Genomic DNA, 12,076 nt, shown 5'->3' with positions numbered 1-12,076 from the left:
GCATAACCCGGAGTACATCCCAAGGACATTTTTGCGAGGATGTAGGACGCTTCTGGGACATTTTACCAATCGTCCAAAGGACGTTTGTGGGACATTTGGTTGGGGATTGAGGATATCCACAGGGCGTCCATATTGATTACAAATTCCCATAATTGGGACTTTCCTCAGAATGGGCCCTACAGTGCAGCAAGCCTGCTGCAGTTTACATACCATTAACAAAGTAAGCTGGTTTTGTGATGACTTGTAGGCAATGATGAAAAGGAACTGCATGGCTCTTGAAGATTCATCCCAGCGGTGAATTTCAATTCAAGTTTATTTTGCATCTATACATGTACAGATGACAGGAGTACAGACAAAAAGCCAAATGAATTCGGCTTGACATGGTCTGTACCCCCTACAGAAATGGCACCGTGCACAATAAAGAGAACACAAACATAACATAATGGATAAACGAGAAAAAAAAGGTGAACATTAGTGAACATTGTATAACAGAAATGCATAAGGGTAAAAAAATGAACAATAGAATGCTGCAAGAAATTATATTACAGAAAGTGAATAGTATAAAATGATACAAATAATACAGCTTGAAATTCACATTTATAAATAGTAAGTTATATGCAAGCAGAGAAAATTGGTTAAGCATTCATGGCGTCAGTGTATACCAGAGCAACACATGAAATCCAGGAATCCAATAAGTCAACCAAATATTTTTGTCATGCAAAAGCTGAAGTACCAGGAGATAAGCCAGGAATGCAGCCCACCGCATCTCAAAGCACGTTAAATGAAGGCTGCAGTGCAACTAAGCATTGTGCACATGGTTTCCTGCTACGCTAAGCAAATACATTACATACAACTTGATAAAAATGCATTAATTCAAAACATATAGACATGCAACCTATATTTCTTTGTGCTAACAGGGATGAAGCTACAGAACTAAGTTCTGCAGGCTGCTGAATCATTTGACAATCTCATTAAAAATACAGCATTTATTTCAATAGAACAGTTGCAAGAAGATCACTCGTTGAACTCTAAAATGCACTAACAGTTTTTAGTAAAACCCATCAATGCAAATAAAACTCGATAATTTCATCATACAAGTTCAGCTATTAGGAGTTACTTATACCGCACCATGGTTAGTAAACGTGCACATTATTCAAACTCTTTACAAATACACTTTGGGTAGCAAGAAAATTTAAGAATTTGCAGTGGGGCCACTATGGAACTTATCACAAGGCTTGCTGTGGGCTCACTATCGTGGTCGCAGGCACATCAATGAAAAATTTGCTGAAATGTTTAGATATGTTAGCCACTTTAAGTTGCCAGAGCCTTTCCCTAGGTCATATTTAGTAGTTACATACACAAACACGAGGTATGCTAAATTAAGATGTCACAACTACATTAGGCAATTAACAAAATTACTCGAGGCTAGTTCAGTGGTCATATATAGACAAACAGCAGCTGTATGATCATCCATTTACACTCTAAAAACAGTTGCACCATTTGGGGTGTATATTTTCCACAGAACAATAATCGTCATCTGACTTGCCTGCATTTCCTTTCTTTAACGCTGCAAGCCCAGTACTTCCATGTCACGAACGGCATGTGCATTATCAGTATGACAGAGCATTCTCGACAGGAAAGTAATGAGCGCAGGGTTCTCAAGAAAGGAAAGGCAAGTAAGACAGATGACGATTATTGTTCTGTCGCAAATTTGCACCCCAAAGGGTGCAACTGTTCTTAGAGTGTAGAGCAAATGCACTGTGCATCCATAACAAGTTCTGGCAAAGGTAACCAGAGCAAACATCGACACTTTCGTGTGTAGTGACAAGACCATTTCAGTTGAGCTAATAATTCGCAGATGCACCTCGGCCAGTAAAAGAACTTCAAAAGCCCTATGCAAGGGTGGGGGGTACAAAGGAAGTTAGTAGGAGGGCTACTGTTGGCTGGCTCACTTCAACGGTCATGGGCCCATAAACACAATATTTACTGGAAAGTTCAGAGGTGTCTTAGCCATGACGGAAGCTACTCCACTTTCTGCAGGCCTCCTTCAGCGGTTGCACAGTGTAGAAGTACTACATATTTTATAGACACACTGGGCATTAAAAAAATTACTCAAGGATCACTTAAGCAGTTGCAAACACGAACATTACTGGAGAGTTCACAGATACAAAAGCAGTTACAAGACACTTGCTTCAACACAATACCAAACTGATGTCACAAGTACTAGAGTTACAAGACACTTGCTGCACTTGAGTGGTCACAAACATAAATTCACCATAAGTGAATTTGTGTTTCTGTTTCTTCTGCTTCTGTTTACTTGCTTAGAGGCTTGAAGGCCTCTAAGCAAGTAAACAGAAGCTGAATGTGACCTCTCCGTGGCCACAGCCAAATATTGCTGAAACGTCACAGGTACCCTGGCGACTACACAATTAACTAAAAGCTTGCAGCACGATCGCTTCCGCATTATATGAGTTCACTCATATGAAAAGCTAATAGAGGATTTGTGTGGGCTTGCGTCAGCGGCCACACAATAACACAATTTCATCCTAAACATTCACGGGTGTCAGACAGCCTCGATGGAAGTTACCAGAGGCAGAGCGTGGCTGTTCTTCCATGGCAGCAGATACAAATACTTGTGAAAAGATTGCAGGTATCTTAGCGACTAAACATTTTACTAAGGCTCACTGCAGGCTGGGTCAGCGGTCGAAGACAACTACATTGCAGTTCACGTGTACTAAGAAATTTAGTGGGGCATTTCTGTGGGCTTGCTTGAACAGTCCCAGAGACAAAAAGTAACCCAGAGTTCACAGGTATATCAGCCCATAAGGAAGTCGCCACACGCTGGGTGAAGTCTTTCGTCCATAGTTTCAGATGCAGAACAGAAGAGATCCGGGGTACGCTACACAATTTACTAGTAATCCTGAAGGATCGGTTCCAGTGGTCGCAAACAAGAAAATACATTGCTGAGACCAGAGGTACTAAGAAGGTTAGCAGATTTCCGGGGGCTTGTTTCTGTGCGGGTCATCAACGAAGAATGATGTCGACTCAAAGTGACACCAGGCTCATGGCAGGAACACAGCATGGCTGTAAAGTATGCAATAAAAACGTGTTAGAAATGTTTACGAAAATTGCTATTTAACAACCTGCACATTTAACAGCAATCTGCAGGTTCTGACAGCAACTTTGCTTCTTTGTGGCTTAATACAAACTCGTTGAGCGAACAGTTATCAGAAAAGTAATGATTTCATCTCTGTACAAAGATAAAAGGAATTCTCCTAGTCACTTCGTCAGCATAGCATAGTTTCGTCCGAAAAGCGAAGCAGCGATTGCAACAGCAAATTACCAAACGGCTATATTTAAGCAGCTGCACGTGTCATCGTCACTTTAAATTACAGTAAACCTTCGCTTCCTTGTTAAATTAACAAACAGTGTCGTGCGCAAAGCCAAGCATGAACACATCTCCCTGACGGTAAACACGCTGTATGAACGCTGGTGTGAAGAGGGGGCGGTAGCAACACGCGATCGCTTCCTGCTGCTTCCAGCCACAATGCCTTTCCAGAGCCAAATTTACGCGAACTTCGACACTAAGCTGCGCGGGAACAGCGCCCACGAAGCCACTACCCATCGCGGCGCACGTTCGCGTCAGCGGAATTTCATCAGGAGTGTCCGTACAATTCCTATCGCAATAATAATACAAAAATTAGGCGATTGTCGACTATATAACTCCAGTAAATATACAATGACAACATGGGGATGCAACAGGCTCGTAATCTTGTCCGGCGCGTCGCGCACACATGTCAGCACAAACGCTGGCCCAAATGATAGCAAATGCGAGAAAACTGAAGCAGCACGCTTGGTCAACCGCCCTGTGTGCGAGGTGCTGCCATTGAAATACAAATGCCTACAATATAGTTCCGTTATTTGGAACTTCCACGATTGTATTGGTCTTGCAAACGCGATTATGCGAATAAAACTCCAACGATAGACAAAACTTAGGCGACACGGTAAATCACCTGACAGAGTGAGTGAACAAACTCTTATTGTGTCCAGCAAAACGCGATAAAACGCGCACCCGACAGAAATTTAATTAACAGTCAAACTAAGTCATGGGGTTTTTACGTGCCAAAACCACTTTCTGATTATGAGGCACGCCGTAGTGGAGGACTCCGGAAATTTCGACCACCTGAGGTTCTTAACATGCACCTAAATCTAAGTACATGGGTGTTTTCGCATATCGTCCTCATCAAAATGCGGGCGCCGCGGCCGGGACTCCATTACTAAAAATAGGACAACGTGCGAATTCGGAGCGATAGACTAATAGGCGTAAACGATTCGATCGTTACAGACATCTGAGACGTATGCTTGACCTCACCAGCATACTGAGAACGTGTAAAAGATGTCGCCCAAAATTTCGCTATTCCCAGAAACGAACGTGTAGGGCATTGTATGACAGAAACGCGTGGGAAAATTCAGCAGCGCGGCAGGCCAACCATCACGTGCAACAAGTGCTGGGATCACGGTAAAAATGCCCACAAATGTGTAGTTATTTCAACCGCATGCTATTTTACGATCGCTCTCGCAGTCGCAGTTACGCAAAGAAAACTCAAACGGCAGACGAAGCTCAATTGGCGACACGGTTAATCAGTGAGGGCGGTAGCGTGACGCAAATTTAGCAGTCAACGATGATCGACAAACATTCCCCATTATTAATACGAAACAATACAACCACGTGCGAACGAGCTATAGTATAAGTAGCGTAAATGTGTCAATCGTTACAGGAAGCTGAGGCCTAAGCTTGATCCTATTACCCTCATAATAGCATGCATCCGACCACATGCAAATAGGCAGCAGCCTAACAAGTTCTCCCAAAGTTTCGTTATTTCGAAAAATGTGCATGTCACTGTTTGGCACATATATGTATGCTGTACGTAATGGTGAAGTGGCCGGCCGCACTGCTGAACTTTACTACGCTTGTCTTTACGGTTGGTATACCAGCCGTAAAGACAAGCGTGGTAAAGTTCAGCAGTGCGGCCGGCCCAATTAGCCATCACGCGCAGCAAGTGCTCCGATCATTAGACAGATGCCTACATCTGTATTCCACGTCCCAAGTTCACGTACAAACGTGCACGGTTATTCCTTCTTCTGAGGTCAGCGACAAGCTGTCCCATCATACTTCAAAACCACGATTTCCACTTATTGTGTAGGATCCCACCCCTCTTTATAACGCCCTGCGTGACATTAAGAGTATTGAAATAAGTAAATTCAGTTGATCCATCTTACGCAGTTTTTACGATTGCTATCGCGATCGTTAAGCAAACAAAACAGCAATGGCAGACGAAGCTTGAGCAACACGGTTACTCACTACGAGCGTGTGATGGAGTCAACCCTCACTAACTCTTATAATAAAGAAATTGCGACCACGTGCGAACGAGCTCATCAGCGCGCACGTTTCGTCGTTACAGAGCTGAGATGTGAATTTGACCGTAACACCATACTAGCATGCATCCGTTCACGTGTAAATAAGCAGAAACCTAACAAGTCGCCCAGATGTCTCGTTATCGCAACAACGTGCACGACACTGTTAGCCAAAAAACAATACCAGCCGTAAATACACGAGCTGTTAAATTCAGCAGCGCGACCGGCCATCACGGGCTAAAAATTCTGAAATCGCGATACAAACGACAACAAAGTTCTATTAGCCCGAACGAACGCAGTTTTACTATTACTTTGGAAATCCCTGTTACGCAAACAAAACGCCAACAGCACACGTACCGAAGTTTAAGCGACACGGTTATCACTATACGAGCACGCGAAGGAATCAGTCAAGTAAGAAAAAGTTTCACTGTTACGTACTAAAAAATACGACCTCTTGCGAACAATACCATAAAGTCCAACAGTCTAACAAGTCGCCCTAAAGTTTAGTTATTCCAAGAAAAGTGCATGCACTGTTAGTAAGAATATAGCAGCCCTAAAGACAGGCGTATTCAAATTTAGCAGCGCTGCCGGCCATAACGTGCAGAAAGTGCCCCGACCGCGACACAAATGCGTACAAAATTTCAGCTATCTCAAGCTTACGCAGTTGTGCGATTGATTGCTATCGCAATCACGGTTAAAAATCGCATTGCGACGCGTGCGACAGCACCGATTTTCGTCGTTGCAGTCGCAGCATGTGAAACAGCCTTATAGGCATAATGTCATGACAGTTTGGTCGATGAACTTGTCGATGCTATAGATACTGGCAAGTTCAGTGGAGTGGAAAGGCAGCGGTAAGCAGCACATTTAAAAAAAGCATGGCATATGGTCATGTTTGTGTTATGAATGAATGCACTGGATTACAAAAAAGGAGCAGAGGGAAATTGCACGCTGAGAGCACCGATAAACATGTAGTGCGACTCAACTCGAGAAATAGTATTTAAAGGTCAAAGAATTTAGAAGAAAAAAAGATTCAATCGTCGCGACGGCACATCACAGTCCCCGTAGGCGTCGAAGTCTCTGCAATGAAATTATTTTTGAACAGGTCTGATAGCGCCCACGTAACAATGGTTGCTTGTATACTGCCAAATGTTCATATCCTGCGGCCTAAAGCTCATGGCACGGTGCGAAAACGCGCGCGCGGAGAAAGCGAAACAGTGCGCGGACAAGCATGCAGACGCGTAGTCGGTCGCTGCGAATCTGCGCGATCGCTGCATTGAGGCTTCGTTCTATTACACTCCATTTAGTTATACAAACACTATAAGAACATATTTCGCATAGTTTGCTCTCAGCGTTCACGCAAGAAGCCGGTTCGGGAGGCTCCATCGCGGCGACCGCGCACAGTGGCGTTCACTGTACGTATTCGATAAAGAGATAGCGTCTAGCTGTTATTGTGTGCTTTCAGTTTGCTCAAGATTTTTATTTAGAAAGTAAGAAACTTCTCTCGTTTCGAAAGTACTTACAGAAATGTCCGGGAGAGCTCGCGCGTGGTGTTTTCAGTGAGCGCTGACAGCAAAACCTATGACACGGAGTGATTTATGAGGAGCGCGTCAGGTGATCCCTCATACTACGCCAGCGAGGCGCTTCCGATAGATGGCGACTCCGTAACTCCTCGCCGCCAATATACCCCGACATCTACCCGAGCCAGACGTGCAAGGTCTGTAAAACTGAATCGGCAACACTCCCCCACATGCTATGGGAGTGTAAACACCAATACCAAGACCTTAATCCCGTGACCCTCTCGTCGAGATGGCACGCCGCCCTGCGCAGCTCCCACCTCGACGACCAACTCTGGGCGACCCAGCAGGCCTACGAAGCGGCGAAGAGGCAAGACCTCGACGTCCCATCGTGGGAGGCCTAGGCCCAGCCGACAAAACTGCTGGTGCTTATTAAAGTTCACTCTCTCTCTCTCACTTTGTGTGTGTGTGTGGAAGAGTTATAAATTTGCAAAGTTGTATCGTTTTTTATTTTCTTACAGCGACATATCCAATTCGATCCAATCCAATTCGATCCAAACGTGCAGTCATGGTAGCATGGAGAAAGCATGGTAGCGTTGTTTCCTTCCTCCATGTGTGGCATTAATTTTGTTCTCCGGTAAAAGAAGCGGCTTTCAAGCGCATGCTTTCATTGGAGGTATAAATAAGCTTAGACGTGTCTATTAAGTGCAGTAATGGCCACTCTGGCCGCATTGCTGAAGAGCTTTCGGGCTTTCGGGCGTTTGGAGCCGGCGATGTCTCGTTCTGTTCGGCTTCGCCCGCTGGATACTGCAAAGAGTTTGGAAGAAAAGATGCAAGGTAAGTATGGCTGAGTCTTCTCATTTAATGCATATTTAGAAGAAACATTTGCTTCCTGAAATTAGAGTTATCTCCTGATGCTATAAACGAGCACGTTCTTCTTTCGCTGTGTGAATATGGATCTCCCTATCTTGCTATATTTCACGTCATTCCAGTGCCTTGTGGTGGTAAGAACACTCGAACGTTGTGAAAAGAATACTAAGGTTTTATTTCCACCCTGGCGTGCCAGTGCCGTTTGTACCATAAGCTCCATAATTATGTGAGCGCAACTACTTCCGCGAGCCAGCCAGTAGCTCTTCTGTAGCACCATCACACACCTCATACCCGCAGATTGGCCTGCAAACTTTTTTGCATAGACAGTGTACTGTATGCCGTCTGTTTAGCCCATCTTTTACTCCCGTCGCTGCTTCGTCTGCGGGCTTCATGCAGGACGTAGTTAAGCTGAGTTTGCCGTGTAGGACAGGAAAGAGCCGTCCATATTACTGCTCGCCGCGGTAGCCAATCATTGCGGTAGCTCAGTGGCTATGATCATCGCTATGACGTTGCGCTGCTGTGCCTGAGGTCACGGGCTCGATTCCCGGCCTCTGCGGCCACGTTTCTGTGGAGCGAAACGAAAAACCGCTTGTGTTCTTGGATTTATGCGCGTTAAAGAAACTGCGTGCCTCATCATCATACTGTGGTTCTTGCGCGTAAAACCCCAGAATTACTGCCTTGAAAAGAAATGCAATAGCTGGGTCGGGAGCAGATATGAGAACGCGCAATGATGTAAGTAAACACATTCAATTTAACGAAATTTTGGTGAGGCAGACACTACAGTTGGTGGGATGTTGCCATTCTATATAATTTCATCTGTGTGACAGTGTCAGTGACAATTGTTCAAGAACCAGCGATGCTTTAGAACCCAAATGCTTTTCTGGGGGAAGATTAAGTTGGCCGTTCTTCAGTTCATTTATTCTCTTATCAGTTATGTTGCAGTCAGTGAAAACTGTGCATGTTGCTGGTATATCTGTGTAAGACAATTTTGCATGTGCCTTTAACAGCAGTTTGGTGCCAAGGCATAATTTCATGAGTGGCCTTTAGTGTCTAATGCTCCTTACTGAATCTCAATGTAACCATTTTATGAAATATTTGTGTGCATATCAATGCCTGGCATTAACCATGTGCATTGTGGCCAATATTGCCCAACCTAGAGAATTGTATGGTTACCTAAGGTCTCTGATTTGGCTGCACTTTTTTCGCAAGTTGACTGCGTGCAGAACTTTCATCCCAGATTACATAGTACATTGCATGCTGCCCGCACTGCTCTCTTCAATTTAGTGTTGTGCGGGGTCAGTTTGGCACTTACTTGCATGTAATGAATTAAAATATCACTAATTACGTGTAATTTTTTCCTAGGTTTGTAATTTAGCAATTACGTTTAGTCAGTGATGCTCACTGTAAGTCAATTACTTTTTTTGGTAACCAATTACATGTAACCATCAACTTTATCAATGAGACGAGCTTTAACAGGCAGTGTAGCTTTGAGCACTTGAACTTAGTAAAAAACTACAGTAGGGTGCTTGCAGTCATGTCATGCAGCAGTCTCGCTGATGCGCATGTTCAGGCAGGCAAACCCTGGTGCCCAGTATCCTCATCTTAATGCTAGGTACATGGCTTGTATTGTTGGCACCTCATTCTACATGCATAGACAGTCTCACTGCGCTTGCTCCAAATCTATTCGTATCCATCATTAGCATATTTAAATGAAATCTATCCGCACAAATTCCCTGATGCCACCTGCACTGCTTGCGGGCAGACTGCTATGTTAGCACATATGCTCTGGGAGTGCGGGTCGCTCGCCCAGACTTATAGCAAGACTGAGTGGACTGCGCTTCTGCTTAGCACAAGCCTTCAAGACCAAATCCTGTCCGTCCAGCATGCCCACAACAGGGCTGGTAGGCTAGACCTGCCGGTCCCCATGTGGGAATAGCCTGGTGGCACGGGGCAACCTCCGCGTCTGCACTGGACTTTAATAAAGTTGTACTCACTCACTCAAAACGGTTTCGCGTTTCTGTGCGGGACAAGCGCCACCACGTCAGGACAGTCATGTTCAGTGACATTGGTGCCAAAAAAACGTGCCTTCGCCAAGAATAAAAGAAAAATAAAGAACAGATGTTTTGGGCCCCGTACGCACACCTTGATGGTGATCAAGGGACCCGTACGGGGTCCGGAACGTTTGTTCTTTTTTTTTTTTAATTGTTGGTGAGTGCAAGCTTTATCGGCACCAATATTTTTTCTCACCAGACAAGTTTTCATCGAACACTTGGCTATGTTGGCCTTCGAGGATTGTGATCAAGGGACCCGTGCGGGGCCTGAAACGTCTCCTCTTTATTTTTATTTTATTCTTGGCGAGTGCACGTTTTATTGGCACCAATATGTTTCCTCGCCAGACGAGTTTCCGTCGAACACTTGACTATGTTCAGTGACTAGATTTTGCTTTTTCTTAATGTCATTGGATAGTTCCCGACCTTTATCTGGTAATTTTTCCAACTGGTGTTTGTATTTTCCAACACCGCTCGTATTTCCAACACTGCTGTTCGTATTTTCCAATTCCGGTGCTGATGTCCTCTGAGAAAATCGGGGAAGGTGGCTGCCAAAATTTTTTAAAAGCAGTGGTTAATGCAGATAAACAATGTATGAAGGGTTGCAGAGGATGCACTGGAAGAGTCAGGCCAGCTCATTTTATTTACTGTGTTTGTACTATGCTAGAAAAAGTTGGAAGGAAAGTAACATAAAAGTAATTACTTTTTGATAATTGCTCAACTGCTTTTGTGGGGTAGTAATTGGTCACTGTAATGAATCACACTTTAATGGAATAATTGTAATTGTAATCAGTTCGTTTTCTCTGTAACGTGTACAAGGCTGGTTCAGCACTAGCTCACAGTTCTACTGCACTCACTACTTTAAAAGTGCAGGTGTTATGCGAACACGTTGTAGTAGACATGGCACAGTGTTAGTTTATAAGTGGTGTGCATATGGAAATGTCTCCTGCTTTGGTTACAACGCTCAGCCTAGCTGGCACAAAGAGAGCTACAATTTCAATCCTTGGATCATTGTCAGCAGAGGTTGGTAAGGGCTCTTAACATGCTGAATTTCTTTCAATCTGATGGCTTTTCCTTGTGATACATTTTCTGATGGGGGAAAAACGTCCACAGCCACCACTTTGTTGCTACTGTGGAGCATGATCTTGCGAGAGGTTATTGCAGTAATGAAAAGTGACTATCCTTTGCAATTGAGCACTAGAATTTGTCTGAAGAGGCTCAACCGGTTGTGGCAGGTGACAGAGCTGGTTTGTTGATGCACTTTTCTGTACATTCTACAGGATCTGCAATGCGCACAGGTGTTGCACTGCACTTGCATGGCCCTATGAGCGCACTCTTGAGAACTGGTTCAGAATGTGTAGCCAAATCAATAGGCATTTAACACATCAGTGTTGGGAGTATCAAAGTGGAAAAAAGTATGTGTGTGAAGGTGGTCACATGGTGAGGTAGAGAGGGGATGGTAGAGCTTAGGTGTGTGTGTGTGTGCATGCGTGTTTGTGTCATAGTGCAGGTGGTCTGTTCCAAACCAGTGTCAGTTGAACTTAGCTCCTCGAAGAGGCAGGACATGTGTCGAGTGAGCTCCTGAACAACATTTTGCAATGTGGTGAATGCGGTTTAAATCATGGATTCGGGACCTGATGGAGGTGCAACGTAATGCTAATAGATTTCTCTCGCATTTACCAGTAAATTGCCACTGAATCTTTATAGTTTGTGCGTACTGTACAGATCCACAGAGAATATATTTTACACCGAAGCTATATATGGCTAGCCAATTCATCCGTCCGTCTATTGGTCGCCTGTATGCCGGAAACTCCTCCAGCACAACCCCATCCACAAGCACAAAGGAAAAAAAAAAGGGAGAGAAAGAGAGGCGCGCGATTAGCTAACACCACCTAGGTAGCACAAGGCCTGTTCACTCCGATCCATGGCATCACGCTACCTGGCCCAAAATTTCCATTGACAAGGCTGGCCTGATGAACGTGGTGACGTCAAAATCACTGTTGCCTACTCAGGAGCATCCCCATTAGATTCTGTGGCAGTTGGGCCAGGAAACATGATGTCATGGATCGGAGTGAAAAGGTTTTGTGCTATCTAGGTGGTGTTGGAGTAGCTGGACCAGTAGTGACGTCGTTGCTCTCTGTCGCAACCGAGCACGCACACAGCAGTTTCTCTCCGGCTTCGAAATGGGTAGGCCGTGCGTCGTATATACTCCTTAGGAGTAGGCAGCTT

The 12,076-nt window shown here is 44.6% G+C and overlaps 1 protein-coding gene and 1 long non-coding RNA gene across 2 annotated transcripts in view; one reads left to right on the top strand and one right to left on the bottom strand.

The window, feature by feature from the left end:
- Nucleotides 1-273: 273 nt before the first annotated feature.
- On the bottom strand, nt 274-7,333 carry LOC139054190 (uncharacterized). Its single transcript, XR_011511061.1, has 2 exons — nt 6,936-7,333; nt 274-3,084 (listed from the first exon to the last, which is right to left on the bottom strand). It is a non-coding gene; the product is annotated as an uncharacterized lncRNA (long non-coding RNA).
- A 165-nt stretch (nt 7,334-7,498) lies between these two features.
- Nucleotides 7,499-12,076, top strand: part of mRpL38 (mitochondrial ribosomal protein L38) — a 54,559-nt gene continuing 49,981 nt past the window's right edge. The window contains exon 1 of the mRNA XM_070530865.1: nt 7,499-7,766. Within this exon, the coding sequence (XP_070386966.1) occupies nt 7,643-7,766 (124 nt within the window). The 5' untranslated portion in view covers nt 7,499-7,642. The remainder of the gene's footprint in view (nt 7,767-12,076) is intronic.

Source organism: Dermacentor albipictus, chromosome 1 (assembly GCF_038994185.2).
Source record: "Dermacentor albipictus isolate Rhodes 1998 colony chromosome 1, USDA_Dalb.pri_finalv2, whole genome shotgun sequence".
Lineage (NCBI taxonomy): Eukaryota > Metazoa > Arthropoda > Arachnida > Ixodida > Ixodidae > Dermacentor > Dermacentor albipictus.
Note: the sequence above shows the minus strand (reverse complement) of the source record. Positions and strands in the feature narration are given on the sequence as shown.